Below are 17,501 nucleotides of genomic sequence, written 5' to 3'. Positions count from 1 at the left end.
ATCTTAGTAGATTACTTTCTTGCATAGGTTTGACTAGATGAAAAATAAAGGCCTTAGTTTAAGAAGTAGATTTTAAGTTCCCAGACCGAGATTTGGCCCTCGTGTGGGATTCCCTTATGTGGGGCTCTAATTAAGATTAGGAGGAAGATGCACACTTATTGATGTCTTAATAAAATTATTGGTGTGTCGACATGAGTTTGTATCTATCGCACTTTAAAGCTTCCACATTTTATTGTATTTGCTTGGTTATATATATTTATTTTCCTAGCCTAGTTATAGGTTAGTGGATAGGTTTGGAATCTAAGTTGCATAGCATTTTGTGACAGAAATAAAAACACTTAGTAAAAATCATAGTTGCACGTAAGATAGTTTATTTGTGATATCCTGGCTTGGCTGGATTTGTGTGATATCCTGATCCAAGGCTTAATAGGATTGATAGAATACTCATACAAAAAAAGGTGCACCTTCTTTTTTGGAAGCCTGTCTCGAAAGAACCTCTAAGTTAAGCGTGTTTGGCTTAGGGAAATTTTGGGACAGGGATCGACTGGAAAGTTTTCTTCGGTGCACATGAATAAGGACAAAGTGCATACAAAAAACTCATGTGGGTCTGTGGGAATGGTCTATGATCTTAGAGGGCTGCTAGGAGTAAGTAACATCGGTCCAGGATGGCTAGGGTGTTATACAAATGGTATTAGAGCTGACTCTCAAGGTTTTACAGACGTGTGTGGACTAGGGGTTCAGGCATATGGCGCGTGTAGGCCTGAAGTGGTCATATGATATAACATATGACAACACTGGACGCAGATGTGGACAACACCGGACACATAATTGAATAATCTAGGCCAATGTATCCCATTGCAATTATTCATTTATTTGCAGTGTCTACATGAAGCAAATTAAAACATGAAGCAAATTAAAACAAAGCCTTGATCCAGGACTCTTCAAGCCATCATGCAATCCTCATGTCCTGGATAACCGCAGTCACTGTGACAAATGCCAATTTGTAAGCATCGATCCATATTGTATATGCATGTGAAAAAAAACAAAGCTAAACATATCGAAACTGAGATCTACATTCACGTTAGTACCTCTAAGTCCGGATGATCTCACAGTGCCATCGAGGTTGTTTCTTGCAATATTTCTAGACGCAGATAATTTTTGAAAAAAAAATGGTCATCATCTCGTGATATTACGTAGCCACATGTAGAACAGTAGAAGTGCTAATGATGTATTAAATTGTATAATATTACTCACAGCTCGGTCAGGTTGCCAACAACGACAAGGGAGAGGACTTCCAATGGAACCGTGCCGGTCAGCATATTCTCGTTCAATTTCCTGCGTGCAAAAGAAGATAGCCAATCATCCAGAAGTCAAATTCACTGTAGACAATAACTAAACGACATTTTAGTACGTTTGATCTTTCTTGACTATTCAGAAAACCGCGTATGCGAATTTACGGGCAATGACGTACAAGAACTGCAGCGATTTGATGTTGCCAAGGGAGGCCGGAATCGAACCGCTCAACGAATTCCTGTGGAGCTTCAGTTCCAGAAGGCTAGTCAGATTGCCAAACGATGGTGGTATAGGCCCTGTCAGGTTGTTCTCGTACAACCTCCTGGAGAACACCATTGTTCCATCCATCCATGTGCAGTTTAATTAGACAGAAAAATAGTCAGAATTCAGGGTAGTCTTCTGAAGGAGCACATGGAGATCTTGTAAAAAAACGGGGGGTACGTACAGATATCGCAGCGTGCTGATGGAACCAAGCGTAGTTGGGATTGGGCCGGTAAGCAGGTTGTCCCAGAGATCCAAGCTGATGAGATCAGTCAGGTTGCCCAGCGTTGACGGAATCGAACCGTTCAGGCTGTTGCCGAACAGCTCCCTGCAAACATGCACGCATGCATGGCAAGAACAAGCTGAGTAAACTGTCATCCTGTGACGCATGCTTTCATCAGTAACTGCTTCAACAGGTTATGTGCATGGTTCAAGCATACATGTACTGGAGGCTCTCAAGTGCTCCAAGATCTGGAAGCAGGGGGCCGGAGATGCCTGCCTTTCCCAAATCCCTGAAGAAAAGCAAGAAACAATGACTTGAAGTAACATACACAAGGCTTATTTCAGATAAGTATCTTTCAGTACTTAATGGTAGATGCATGCATGGATGACTATATATACTTGCTCCCATAGGGAACTTTCAGATCTCATGGATGGAAGAAGAATGGAGAGTGTCATGCATACACGCGGATGACGGAGTTGTTCAGGTTGCAGGTAACATGAAACCACGTGCAGGGATTGGCGAGGGTTGGATCCCAGCTCTGCAGCACGTTGTTTGGATCCTCCCATGCCAGCCTGTTGGCGCCGGCCACCGGAATGGGAAGCTCGACAGCGATCAGTGGCTACTCTGTTTTCACCTGACGGAAAAACTGGGCAGAGCAGAGGCTACGGAACGCGCAGAAAATACTTTGCCGCGTTCGTCGCAGTACTCTTTGAACTCGATGGAATTAAATTCCCCGCCACGATCGCTACGGAACGCGCGAAGCTTCAGAGCACGCTCAGTTTCAGCTAATGCCTTCACCCGCTTGAAACACTTGAACGCCTCATCCTTTGTTGTCAGGAGTTCAACCCACATGAAACGACTGAAATCGTCAACAATTAACAGGAAATAGCTCTTACCACCTGGTGTCTTTGGTCTGATCTGGCCACAGAGATCTGCATGAACCAGGTCAAGTCCTTTCTTGGCTCGATAATTTGCCACCTGAGGGAATGAGTGTCGCTGATGCTTGCCCAATGCACAGCCATCACACACTTCTTCTGCACGATTTAACAGTGGTATCCCATCCACCATTCCCTTCTGTCCGAGCTCTCTGAGTGCTCTGAAATTGAGATGGCCATACCGGCCATGCCAGAGCCAGGCTTGATCATCTGTCTTCGCCTTCAGACAGACTGGAGCAGTCAGGTGCGTCTTCAGCAGATAGAGACGATTTGACACTCGCGGTGCGCGCGCCAAGAGCAAGCGCTCGATGTCGTACACATTGCAGTATCCGTTCTCCAGTATTACCTTGCATCCTCCCTCTTCCAATTGACCTAGGCTCACAATATTACTTTTTAGCTTGGGAATGTAATATACCTCTGTTAGCACCTTGTGACCCTCCTTCTTCGTCTGGAGCACCACCGATCCGATGCCCTCGATCTCTACGAGCGAGCCGTCGCCAAAACGCACTGTGCCGCGCACAGACTTGTCTAGCGATGCGAGTGCCTCGCGCCTCCCCGTCATGTGGTTGCTAGCCCCCGTATCGAGGACCCAGACATTCTTGTCTTCATCACTGTGCGCCGGGAACACCTTCTTCTCGTTGAGGTGCACAACTTGCTGTGTCGTGCGCACACCTGATGGCTTGAGGTCGAACGGCGCCCTGTGAACACGCACCGTGGCCACCGTCGCCAGAAGCAGGGAAGGATTCTCCTGCTCTGTCTGCGCGACATTTGCCTCCTCCTTGCGTTCCTTCTTGGGTGGCCGCTTGCAGTCTACACGCCAGTGGCCGTAGATGCCACAGTTCCTGCAACGGCCTTTCCGCCGCGGAGTACCTTCCGTCGTCAGCTTCACAGGGCTGCCCTTCTTGTCACCACGGCCGCCGGTCTTCGACTTGCCGGGATTGTACCCCGACTTCTTCTCCCCACCGCTCGACGACGACGAATCTGGCAGGAGACGATGTCGATTTCTTGACACCCAGTCCTCCTCTGTCAACAATAGTCGCCCCGTCTTGTCAGTGACAGTTTCGGCCTCGATCCGGTCCTCAGCCATCCGGAGACGGCCGACCAGCTCCTCGACCGTCAGGGTCTTCAGATCGAGTAGGGTTTCGATCGAAATTGCGATCTGGGCATAACGCTGAGGCAGCACGCGCAGCATCTTCTTCACGACTCGGGTATCCTCAATTTCTTCCCCAGACATGCGCAGATCTGCTGCAAGTGCATTGATGCGCATGGCAAAATCATCTACTGACTCACCATCGTGGAAGGCGATATTCTCGAACTCCTTCAACAGGCGTTGTGCATTCGCCTCCTTCACACGCTCCGCTCCCACTCGCATATTCTTCACGGCCGCCCAGGCGTCCTTCACCGTCTTCTTGGATCCGAGCATTTGCCACATTTCTTTTGGTACTGACCGCAACAGACAGCCCATTGCGAGTCTGTCATGCGACCGCTTCACACCATCACCACCAGGCTCGATTACATCCCAAATCTCCATAGCTTCGTAGTTACACTGCATGAGCATTGCCCACTCCGAGTAATTGGAGCGAGTGAGCAGCGGCCACATCAACGAGCTTTCACGGACTCCGCTCGCCGACCCACTGCCCGATCCCACCTCCTTTTCGCTCATCTCTGTCGCCGGACGTCTCCGGTACGGAACGACGAATTTCTTCTTGGGGGGCTCACGCGGTGGACTAATGGAACCACTATAGAACATGCGATGGCTTTGATACCAGTTGTTGGCGCCGGCCACCGGAATGGGAAGCTCGACAGCGATCAGTGGCTACTCTGTTTTCACCTGACGGAAAAACTGGGCAGAGCAGAGGCTACGGAACGCGCAGAAAATACTTTGCCGCGTTCGTCGCAGTACTCTTTGAACTCGATGGAATTAAATTCCCCGCCACGATCGCTACGGAACGCGCGAAGCTTCAGAGCACGTTCAGTTTCAGCTAATGCCTTCACCCGCTTGAAACACTTGAACGCCTCATCCTTTGTTGTCAGGAGTTCGACCCACATGAAACGATGCGTCGTGCCCGCCTTTTGCGCGAGAACGTTACATGCGGAGCGTGGCGAGAATGTCGCTAGGCCACGCCGTGACAGCAGCACGGTTCAGACCTTTACACCAGGCGTTCTTCTTTCTACAGCTAACTAAGCTTGGAATTTAAATAACTAAGTATGCAGCTAGGCCTTATTACATAATAGAACATGGACTGCTAGTGATTAGAATCAACATATCACCCCCTTAATCACTGCACTTCGATTACCCCAAGCTTCTGTCGCAACTCAGCAAACCTGACGCGCCCAAGAGCCTTGGTCAGAATGTCTGCCAATTGTTCTGCAGTGCTCACATGTTCAATGTCGACCTCTCCTCTATCAACACAATCACGTATGAAATGGTACCTTGTGTCGATATGTTTGCTTCTATCATGATGAACTGGATTTTTGCTCAATGCAATTGCTGATTTGTTATCAACTAGAAGATTTACCTTGGGCGTTGGAATACCTAGTAGCACACCCAGAAGCCTGCTGAGCCAAATGCCTTGACAAGCAGCGTTGGCACTTGCAATATACTCAGCCTCACATGACGATAGAGCTACCACCCTTTGCTTCTGAGATCCCCAAGTCACCAAACTTGTTCCCAACAGAAACACTGAACCACTTGTGCTCTTTCGGTCATCAACATCCCCAGCTAAATCACTGTCACTGTAGCCGGTCAGTCTTGTTTCAGATGTGTTCAGCTTTCTGTAGATGCAGCCATAGTTCACAGTACCTGACAGATACCTGAGAATCTGTTTCACAGCTGCCCAGTGACTTGCCTTCGGATCCTCCATGTACCTGCTAACTATCCCAACCGAGTAGGCAATATCTGGTCTAGTGTTGACCAGATATCTCAGACTTCCAATTACACTTCTATACTTTGTCTTGTCGACTGAAGGTGTCTTGTCATTTTTGCTCAGCTTCAACCGATTTTCCATGGGCACATGACAGGGATTACACCCTTTCATACCTGTCTGCTCTAGGATTTTTAGTGTATAAGAACTCTGACACAGTGAGATCACCCCCTCCTTTTGTGTTACTTGGATGCCTAGATAGTAAGTCAGCAGCCCCAGGTCACTCATACTAAAACTCTTCATCATCTCCTTCTTGAATGCCTCAATGTTTGCACTGCTTGGTCCTGTTATGATCAGATCATCAACATAAATACCCACCAAGAGAAAACCATCAGTATGCTTCCTCCTGTAAACAGCATGTTCAAGAGGATTTTTCTCAAAACCAAGCTTGATCAACTCACTGTCTAATTTGGCATTCCAAGCCCTAGGAGCCTGACGCAAGCCATACAATGCTTTATTCAGTCTGAGTACCTTGCCACTGCCTCCCTCAACAACAAATCCAGGAGGTTGCTGTACATATACCTCCTCCATCAGTTCACCATTCAAGAATGCCGACTTCACATCCATGTGATGTACATTCCATCCTCTCTGAGCAGCAAGAGCAATTAATAATCTCACTGTTTCTATCCTTGCCACAGGGGCAAACACTTCTTCAAAATCCACCCCTTCTCTCTGTGCATACCCTTTAGCAACCAACCTTGCTTTGTGCTTAATAATGTTACCATCTGGATCTTTCTTCACCTTGAAAACCCATTTAAGCCCTATAGCTTTGTGGCCTGCAGGTAGCACTGACAGCACCCAAGTCTTGTTTGACTGAATGGAGTTCATTTCAGTCATCATGGCTTCCCTCCAGCACTGTTCTGACAGGGCTACCTCCACACTTCTTGGCTCCTCTGCTGCATGGAAACACACACCACTATACTCGAAATCATGAATTTCTTCAGTTGTATCATATAAATCAGATAGATTTCTGTAACCTGTTGGAACCCCTTCAGTGTTACTAGACCATTCTAACTGTGGTGTTTCTGAAAATTCTCCATGTGCAGGACTCCCTACAGGCGTGTGTGGAGTTGATCCTCCATGTGAACTAGTGCCAGTACTCCACTCACCTTGAGCTGGTGAATTCTGAACTCCAGAGAATTCTGCGTCCTCTCCTTCAGTTACTGCTGCTTCAGTTACAGTTCTCTGTCTGGCAGCAGAATAGAACTCCACATCGAACACTGAACTGACTGGTTCATTACCAGCCTCTTGCTTCCAATCCCAAGCCTGTCCTTCCTCAAAGATTACATCTCGAGATATGTGAAGTTTCTTAGCTACAGGATCATAGACTCTATAACCCTTTGTGCCACTTTCATAACCAATAAACACCATTTTGGTGGACCTGTCAGAGAGCTTAGAAATCCCTGGCCCAACTTTCTTCACATAAACAACACAACCAAATGTGCGTAAGTGATGTACCTTGGGCTTCTTATTGTACCAGGCTTCATATGGTGTACGGTCTTGCAGGCTCTTTGTTGGAGAACGATTCAACACAGCCTCTGCTTGTACAGTATGTCGCCATCAGTGTTGCAGCTTGCAAGTGTTGCGAGAGCGAGAAGGCCGGTGAGGACTCCTGCTGCTGCAAACTGGACGGCCGCCATTGCTCAGACCTCAGAACTGTTTGCCACAGCCACACAGATGCATGGTCCAGAGCCCAGAGGGAGGCTTCTTTTATACACGTTTTTATGAATAAATAAAAGGGATTGCTGTTCAATTAATCTGTCTTCATCAGTCGTCTGATTAGCTTTTTCCCGTTCGTTGACCGGATTATTATACGCTTCCGAAGAATGATGGGTGCAGCTCGCGCGCACCGAAACAATGCGATCCTTATAGTTCTAGAATTCTAGTCAATTGTTGCGCCTCCTAGACTCTAAGTAAGTTCTAGATTAGATTTGTTATTATTCTGACCACGGAAAACTTCACATTGTAGCTGTGGTCAATTGCTGCTGCTGATGATACGGCTAAGGCTAGCTACCTGGCGTATAATCCGTAGATCATCCAAATTTGTCAAAGAAATTATAACTGTTCTATATACACCATACATCCCTGAACTTTTGTGGTTTTCTCAAGTGACCCCGTAAATTTGTTTTTCATCTTCTAGAATATATACGGCTATCAGGTGCAAATTAATGTTACGGATATTTTTCGACTGTATCTAAGTCTGAATCCATTTAGGGCTTGTTCGGTTAGCTCTCAATCCATGTGGATTGAGCGGGATTGGATGGGTTTGAATCCCAAACAAGTCAAACTTCTTCACAATTTTTTCCAATCCCATCCAATCCATGTGTATTGGGAATAACCGAAAAAGCCCTTAGTGGAGTTCAGATGCCACCTAATCCGAATACTCAAATCGCATGTTCGTATTCTATCTCACATAGCTGATACTATCATATTTTAATCTAAATCCGAATATAAATATAAAAGAAAAATATGCAATATTCGTATGTATTCGATGTGTTCGCATCCCTACCTATCACACATATATAGCCCCTAAATTTGCAAGTTTGCATTATCTAATCTTAGCCCCTCAAACTTACGTGATGTTTGGTTGCTTAAAGTATTTCAGAGTTCATAACGTTTGCATGCATGAATGATTATAGTCGTTCATCATGTACTCAGTACATAGACCAAACTCCACTCAGTAGATAAACTCATCCACGAAAAGAAAAAAACAATCAGTCAAGAGCCGATACTAAACCATTGAACCTTAGTTCTCTATGTTCTTTGTTGTCGCCATCCCAATTTTGCAAAGACCTCCATATTATCATAACTTCTAAGCAATTGCATCTTTCCTTCAATGTCAATTAATGGTTTAGTTTTACTAAAAATAGCATCATTTCTACTTAACAATAACGCATAGCACATTTCCACAAAACCCACTATTCTTTGGTTCTTCAATCTTGGAGCAAAGCTTGTTAACTAAGAACCAAATAAGTGTACATGCCAATTAATGGTTGTAAATTAGAAAACGATGAACATCGAATTCCACACCATCCTTGCAATTAAGATATGGGACTATGTCTTCTAAATCGCACAAATTTCACTTAATGCCACTCTTCCACTCCATAATTTTAGCAAGTTATATTTTTTGTTAGAATCACACATCGTTTTAGATATCAAAGGAAATTTTTTATCTTTAAAGGTAACTTAGCCCTCTAGAACAAAATTTTCCTAGGAATTCTCTTTTTTTCATGATGTCTTTGTACAAAGATTATGTTGAAATAGCTTTATTTTTGTTTAATTAGCAGATAAAAATATCTCTATTCTCATTTAAAGTAGTAGGCGAAAATTCAGACAATAGATTAAGCTAATCCATCAACTATTTTCCGCGGTTCAAGCCCTTGTAAACAAGATGTTTAAGTGGTTGTACTGAGCACACTAGCCCATTTGTTTGCTAAATGCACTTCATCTTAGGAAAGTTTGAGTAGGTGATAAGTGTTTGGTTGAAAAATAAAATTAGAAAGATTCTTTTGGGATCAACATGTCATTTACTAAAAAGTGTGACAAATTTCCTTTGAGCATACCAAAGTATATCTCCAAAATTTCTAGCCATACTTTTTTAGATCTTGCCACACTTGCCTAAGGTTAGTTATAGCAAACTATAACTTAAACGTTAAGCGATAAATAGACGGTCAATTTTTGTTTAGCCATTATTCGGCCTCAACAACCGCTTAAACATGCCAAATGGTAGTTTAAATGGACTAATGATTGATTAAACAAAAATGGTGTACCCCTATGTAATGCTTAAACAGTGTGTAAACAAACTAAAGAACCATTTAGGCGAATGGCGCTAGGAATCAAATAGCCTTGAGGTTGTAAGGTGTTGCATATAGAAGAGAATCAAACAAGTTGAGGGTAGATGGGATCTGATATTATTGTGGTTGTTATTAAGTAGGCTCGGCCTATATTCTCTCTGATCCTGCATGTGTCGATTAAGGACCATACTGTTGTATGAATCTTGGTTGAGATTGGATGTACCTTCACATAACGGTTGAGTACTTAGGGTTCTATTCCTAACTTGTTGCAAGTGAACTGCTATATTTTGGTGCAATGTTTGTGGACTCAACCCTTCTAAGGGTGACAATTTAAGTGTCGGTGGGCGCATTATATATATATATATATATATATATATATATATATATATATATATATATATTATTATGTTTTTGTTGGAGGATATCATCTAAGATAGGAATGTGTCCAATTTATAGGTGTAATCCCATCAAAGCTATTTTGTTTCAATTTGTTAAATTTGAAATTGGTCCTTGTATTAATTATTTATGAACTAAATTAGTAATATTATTTCAGTTGAAAACTTTGTGTATGTGACATATATTATCTTAATATAGTATGATCTTGGTTGTAATGTGGTTTTATTGAGTTTCTTCATGTGACTTGATAGACTATTGAGTTTATATGAGTTTGAGTGTGGGTGTGTCACCGTTAGTGACAGGAATACTTTAACTTGTATAAATTAATCATATAAATTGGTTGGTTTTTGTTAATCGGGTTTCGGAGTTCACCCCCGGTTTCCATATGGATACAGTTGTATAACTTTATAGAAATCTTTTTTTAATACCAAATATTTTTAGGAGGAATCCTTTTGGTTGGTCGTTCTTATAGACTTAATGTAGTGAGGGAATGGAACTTAGCTTAAAGCGAAATAAGGAATACTTGATAAAGTATTACTTAATACTTATGAATTGATAGTTTAGATTAATCTCATGAGCATATCAGTTACATAACATGGGCCATGTTTTTTCAAATTATAAACATCTATTAATTTCATTGCATCCAACATATATCTTCTATGTTAGATTAAGTTCTCTAAGTATAATTGTACTCACGAAAGTTTAGACTTGGTGGCAACCCGAGCCAAGCTTGGGAGAACCAAAGGTTTAGCAGGTGACAAGATGAATGTACCCCAAAGCTAAAGTTACTTCAATGTTTATAAATCAAGAGATGTTAAGAAATTACAATGATGGTTCAAATTGTTAAGTTGGGTTAAGTTTCACCTTCTATTTGTATTTTTAGTATATCAACTATGATGTAAATGTTCTTCAATTAAATTGGTTGTAAGCTAAGTAAGCTATGTGATGTCATGATGATTGGTTCATGTCATGTAACTCTAAAAATTGATCTTGTTTGCATAACATAAGAGAGAGGAGTCTAGAGGTTGCATGATCTAGATGTTAGCACCAAGTTATATGAGAGAACAACCATAAGTGCTAGCTTGATGGGCCTAAATCTAGAGAAATCTCCATAGCTGTGATCTAACTAACCTAAACACTTCATAAAATACCTACGCTAATCATCGACACTAAGCACTTTGGTCTATGTTAAGCATTGAGTGAAACACTAAGCACTTTGGTAGCTACAACATCTAGAGTTCTATCTCAACTCATACAACACTTTTTTGAGCTCAACACACCCTTAAATGGTTGGTTATTGTTGAATTTGTAGCCCCAACTCCCAAACTAGCAATTGGTAGCAGACTGGATAGTTTGTGCACTCACTAGACATGTCCAAACGTCTAGTAGATAGTTGCAGCCACATTAGCTAGGCATTTGAAAACTATCATTGGATGTATTTATGTTTGGTGCATCACTGAACAAGTTTAGTATGTTGTATCTCTGTCCTCCTCGTGTTGTAGCCCTCCCCACCATTCTGGTTAGTGTTTTAGAACCCTTTCTCTTGTTTGTTGGCTGGCACCATATAGTCTTGTGCTCGTCAAAGCTTTACAGTGGTTAGAATCGGTGCTCCTCTCACAATAGCCTAGGAACAGTGCACACTTATATGGTGCGGTGCTTTTTGCATGCCAACATCGAACATATCTATTGCACGTAAAACAATAGGACAAGCTTTGTTTCTTTGTGTCTTTGTCTGAGCTTCTTTTATCTTATGTATAGGACTTCTAGTATGCATGATAGGTCTTCAACATGTCCTATAATGTCTTGTTTGAGGTGTTGATCATCCGAATCACCCTTATATAAGTTGTTGGATACTTGATTTCAATCCCCAGAAGGTATAAAAAAATCAAGGCAACACAAATTAAATAAGTAAACCTAAGTCCCTGTTTTAACACTTCTCAAAGTGTTAATACGAAGGATGAAGGTCTTCGGAGAGGGGATATGAACAGGACAATATGGATTGTATCAACAATATAGAACAAGTGTGAAACTCATCTCATATGCCTTGACATTTTCATTCTATCCTCCTTTATATTAAATAAGTTTACAAACATACATTCGTCTTCCTAACACAAAGGTGGCACAAAGGTTCTTCAAAGTCTAAGCAATGCGAAGCTATAGCCCTCGAAAAGGTGAATTTATGTAGGGCACTGTTCACCTATTTATAGGGGAGAGCTACAACTTCGTACGAAATTACAAGCGTGCCCATGAAGTTTACACACATGATTTACAGATAGAATAAGGGCATTACTATCTTTTCTCCTTCGTTCTTGTTGTATAAGCTTAGACTTCATCTTCCTCGTTATTTTGTGTTTGAAGCTCTTTTCATGTCGAGGCTATTAGCTTCGGTCTGCATCTTCGCCACCCTCGTATAACGGATGAAGGTTCTTTGTATGCTGCTTTGGCTTTTCTTGGCAGCACTTTGTTCGCATGCTAGCTTCGTTCATCGATAGTAGTGTGCCTGAAACACACTTGTTTACACCAAAGTGAAGATTAAATGAGGACCTTCGGTAGAATAGGCCCCCAACAGTAGCCCCTTATGGAATGAGTTTGTTTCTTCATAACGAGCTTAGATCGTAAAATAAAATAAATTGGGAGGCCTTGCGCCGAAGGTCCAAAAAACACCTTCCCGAAGCTCATTACAAATCAGCATCCTATGATCACCCTGACTAGTGAGGTCCAGTGCTCAGCGAGTGCAATGCTTAGATTTTGAAAGTTGGCTATATAAAAGGAGCAGTGTCAGGTGGTACTGGGTCGGTATTCTACTGCTTGCGCTCATTTGCTATTGAAGCCTTCTCTGCCTTCGAAGCTTGCTTTGAACGTTTTCACCTTCTCTGAACTAGCCTTAGCCAGTTGCAAAGCACATACTTTTTCATTAGACATGGTCGATGAGTAATTTGTCCTAGAGGTGCTCTTGGCACCTTTGCTAGGTACGCTAGAGACAAGAATTGAAGATTTGACCAGGGCAAGAGAGGATGTCGCATGCCAGGCCGAAGCTATTGCCTTGGATCCTTCTGAGGATTGTGCACATATTGATAGTGAGGAAGACAACACCATCATTCGTCCAACAAAGTCGAGTCATGTGGACTTTGGCAAATCAAAGACCAAAGATGGGAACATTGATGTACTTAACCGGTTTGGCTATATTGACTGGGTTCGACTAGGAGGCAAAGATTTAGTGCCAGAGCCGAAGGAAGACAAAGTTGTTGTCTTCCGAAGCTTTCTAAAAGTTGGTCTTATATTTCCACTTCATAAGGCTTTAGTTGCAGCGTTTAAAAGATTAAACATTTATCTTCACCAACTCAAGCCAAATTCCATAGTGCACTTAGCAATTTTTATCTAAGCTATGTGGAGCCAAGGTGTTGAGTCCGATGCTAAAGCCCTTTGCAAAGCTTTTTATCAGATACATGAATTGCATTTTCAAACAAAGGCAACAAACAACCTTCACAATAATTTTGGTTGTTATAACTTTGCCTATCAAAGAGGTACCCTGTCTCCAGCTCTTGCATACCGAAGCAAGTGACCAAATGAGTGGGTGAAGGAGTGGTTTTATATGAAGAATGATTTGAAGGAGTGTCCTGACATAAAGGGAATTATTCAAACTCTCATTCATACATGCTTTGGTTATAAAAAGCCGACTTGTTATATCAACTTCAAAGCTCAGGCCGCTATAGTTGCCTTCAACGTTGTTTGTACATATGTCGGGACAAGGGACCTTGTTTAGGAATTTTTAGCTTTTAAAATGTGGCCACTGAGGACTGAGTGGGAGATGTCAAAGAAGTCTGAGTAAGATGCTTCGGAGGCCTGGACTAGTTAGGCTTCGCTACAATTATAAGTTTGAAGATGAGTTTAGGGAACCTTGCGATGAATGGTTAGATTCTATCGAAGCAAAATACATCAAAATCCTTAGGAATTTTAGCAAACCAGAGGCTGAAGCTCTGCATTAGGCTTTTGCAGCACGAAAAATACACCAACTAAATCGTGTTTTTGATGCTACCAGCTTCTTTTATCCTAATTATCTTGACATGATTCAAGATTCGAAGAAGAAGAAAAAGAAAGTAACCACGGAGTAGAGTAACGCTCCAAAGATAAAGCTTGGGTCGACACCTTAAGCTTCAGAGGAAATTCCGGTACAAAGGGCTTTCTGAAATCTATCATACCACTTATATACTTACTGTGTTAATTTCTTGTTATTTTCATCTTTTCAGGTCGCGTCCGAAGCTGAGATGCCGACCATAATTGAGGAAATCCCTTCTATGGAAACCCAAAGGAAGAAGATCGTGGACACCATCGCTCTGATAGCCCAAAAATTCATTCCTTTGAAATCGCTCTCAGAAAGCGAAGAAGAGGAGGAACGAATAGCTCTGGTAATGAGCTCATTCTTTGGTATTGACGAAGGGGGGTCTGAGGAAAAAGATATTGTTGGCACAATTCTAGCACCGACGGGTGTTACGCCGCCTGCTGTAGATGTGGCTATATTAAGAAGTTCGAAGGTTGAACTGATGCTTGCAGTGGTGACACCTTCGACAATTGTAATAGCCGAGGATAAGGTAGGTTCTTCAAAACCTATGCTGGCGGAGGATAAAGGTAAATGGCCTACAAAATTGAAGAGGCCAAACAAGCTATTGAAGATGATACACCCCTTGGTGAGGGGCCCTTTGATCAAGAGTTGGGTGGTCGAAGATATAGAGTTCACCATGCTGCTGGGAAGATTATGGGTGCAAAGCAGCTAGCTGAAGCAATTGGCTACGCTGAACAACTTGGATACCCTTCGGGGTCCACCATCTTCGGGGGAGGGCTGAACAATTATCTATATTACTGTCCAGATAACCTGGAGACAGAAGTGTGCCGCCATATGGCGGACAATATTGGTTTTCCAAAATTAGAGGCCATGCTTTCTGAAAGTCGCCTAGAGGGGGGTGAATAGGGCGAAACTGAAATTCTCAAAAATAATCACAACTACAAGCCGGGTTAGCGTTAGAAATATAATCGAGTCCGCGAGGGAGGGCGGAAAACAAATCGCAGGCGAATAAGAAGTGTGACACGCGGATTTGTTTTACCGAGGTTCGGTTCTCGCAAACCTACTCCCCGTTGAGGAGGCCACAAAGGCCGGGTCTCTTTCAACCCTTCCCTCTCTCAAACGGTCCCTCGGACCGAGTGAGCTTCTCTTTCTCAAATCACTTGGGAATCAAACTTCCCGCAAGGATCACCACACGATTGGTGTCACTTGCCTCAATTACAAGTGAGTGTTTGATCACAAGAAAGAATGCCAAAGAAAAAGAAGCGATCCAAGCGTAATAGCTCAAATGAACACTACAAATCACTCTCTCTAGTCACTAAGGCTTTGTGTGGAGTTGGGAGAGGATTTGATCTCTTTTGGTGTGCTTTGTAATGAATGCTAGCTCTTGTATAGTGGTTGGAAGCTGGAAAACTTGGATGACTTGAATATGGGATGGTTGGGGGTATTTATAGCCCCAACCACCAAACTAGCTGTTTGGTGAGGCTGTCTGTTCGATGGCGCACCGGACAGTCCGGTGCACACCGGACATGTCCGGTGCGACAGCCACGTCACCTAAAGCCGTTGGGTTCGACCGTTGGAGTTCTGTCTTCTGGGCCCGCCTGGATGTCCGGTGGCGCACCGGACATGTACTGTAGACTGTCCGGTGCGCCAGCATGGGCGTGTCTGACCTCTGCGCGCGCTGGCGCGCATTAATTGCGCCTGCAGGTAGCCGTTGGCGCCGTAGTAGCCGTTGCCCAGCTGTTACATAGGACAGTCCGGTGTACACCGGACAGTCCGGTGAATTATAGCGGAGTGGCCGAAGTGAATTCCCGAGGCTGGCGAGTTCCGGAGGCTGCTCCTCCGTGGAGCACCGGACATGTCCGGTGTACACCGGACAGTCCGGTGAATTATAGCGGAGTAGCCTCTGGAATTTCCCGAAGGTGAGCAGTTCGGAGTTGGAGACCTCTGGTGCACCAGACATGTCCGGTGGCACACCGGACAGTCCGGTGCGCCAGACCAGAGGTGCCTTCGGTTGTCCCTTGCTCCTTTGTTTGAGCCCAACATTTGGTCTTTTTATTGGCTAAGTGTGAACCTTTAGCACCTGTATAACTTATGCACTAGAGCAAACTAGTTAGTCCAAATATTTGTGTTGGGCAATTCAACCACCAAAATTAATTAGGGACTAGGTGTAAACCTAATTCCCTTTCAATCTCCCCCTTTTTGGTGATTGATGGCAACACAAACCAAAGCAAATACAAAAGTGCACAATTGAACTAGTTTGCATAATGTAAGTGCAAAGGTTGTTTGGAATTGAGCCAATAAATGTTACTTACTAGATGTGCATGGATTGTTTCTTTATTTTTAACATTTTGGACCACGCTTGCACCACATGTTTTGTTTTTGCAAATTCTTTTTGTAAATCCTTTTCAAAGTCTTTTTGCAACATAGTCAAAGGTAGATGAATAAGATTTTTGCAACGCATTTTCAAGTTAAAAAAAAAATTCTCCCCTTGTTTCAAATGCTTTTCCTTTGACTAAACAAAACTCCCACTAAATGAGATCCTCCTCTTAGTGTTCAAGAGGGTTTTGATATATCATTTTTGTAATAATACTTCCTCCCCCTTTAGAACATAATAAGATACCAATTTGAAATTGACCAATTGAAAATCTCCAAATTTTTAAAATTAGGTGGTGGTGCGGTCCTTTTGCTTTGGGCTTATATTTTCTCCCCCTTTGGCATGAATCGCCAAAAATGGAATCATTAGAGCCCAACGAAGTACTTTCTCCTCCTTTGGTCATAAAATAAATGAGTGAAGATTATACCAAAGTTGGAGAGATGCTCGGAGTGACGGCGAAGGATGAGTAGTAGAGTGGAGTGGAAGCCTTTGTCTTCGCCGAAGACTCCAATTCCCTTTCAATATACCTATGACTTGGTTTGAAATACACTTGAAAACACATTAGTCATAGCATATATAAAAGAGACATGATCAAAGGTATACTTGTGTGCTATGTGTGCAAATTAGCAAAAGAAATTCCTGGAATCAAGAATATTGAGCTCATGCCTAGGTTTGGTAAAAGTTTGTTCATCAAGAGGCTTGGTAAAGATATCGGCTAATTGATCTTTAGTGTTAATGTATGAAATCTCGATATCCCCCTTTTGTTGGTGATCCCTAAGAAAATGATACCGAATGGCTATGTGTTTAGTGCGGCTATGCTCAACGGGATTATCCGCCATGCAGATTGCACTCTCATTATCACATAGAAGAGGAACTTTGGTCAATTTGTAACCATAGTCCCGCAGGGTTTGCCTCATCCAAAGCAATTGCGCGCAACAATGGCCTGCGGCAATATACTCGGCTTCGGCGGTAGAAAGAGCGACCGAATTTTGCTTCTTTGAAGCCCAAGACACCAAGGATCTTCCCAAGAACTGGCAAGTCCCCGATGTGCTCTTCCTATTAATCTTACACCCCGCCCAATCGGCATCCGAATAACCAATCAAATCAAATGTGGATCCCCGAGGGTACCAAAGCCCAAACTTAGGAGTATAAGCCAAATATCTCAAGATTCGTTTTACGGCCGTAAGGTGAGATTCCTTAGGGTCGGCTTGAAATCTTGCACACATGCAAACGGAAAGCAT

At 43.0% G+C, this 17,501-nt stretch overlaps 1 protein-coding gene across 1 annotated transcript; it reads right to left on the bottom strand.

Moving 5' to 3' along the window:
* Positions 1-827: 827 nt before the first annotated feature.
* On the bottom strand, positions 828-7,327 carry LOC103648015 (leucine-rich repeat protein 1). The gene is made up of 8 exons (XM_008672517.2): positions 7,173-7,327; positions 2,239-2,349; positions 1,995-2,066; positions 1,739-1,882; positions 1,472-1,615; positions 1,255-1,335; positions 1,089-1,141; positions 828-984 (listed from the first exon to the last, which is right to left on the bottom strand). Exons 1-8 carry the CDS (start codon positions 7,274-7,276, stop codon positions 950-952), a joined length of 744 nt encoding a protein of 247 aa, XP_008670739.1. The 5' UTR covers positions 7,277-7,327; the 3' UTR covers positions 828-949.
* Between the last annotated feature and the right edge of the window lie 10,174 nt (positions 7,328-17,501).

This window comes from Zea mays, chromosome 2 (assembly GCF_902167145.1).
Source record: "Zea mays cultivar B73 chromosome 2, Zm-B73-REFERENCE-NAM-5.0, whole genome shotgun sequence".
NCBI lineage: Eukaryota > Viridiplantae > Streptophyta > Magnoliopsida > Poales > Poaceae > Zea > Zea mays.
The sequence above is the reverse complement of the archived record's forward strand: the minus strand, read 5'-3'. Positions and strand labels throughout refer to the sequence as shown.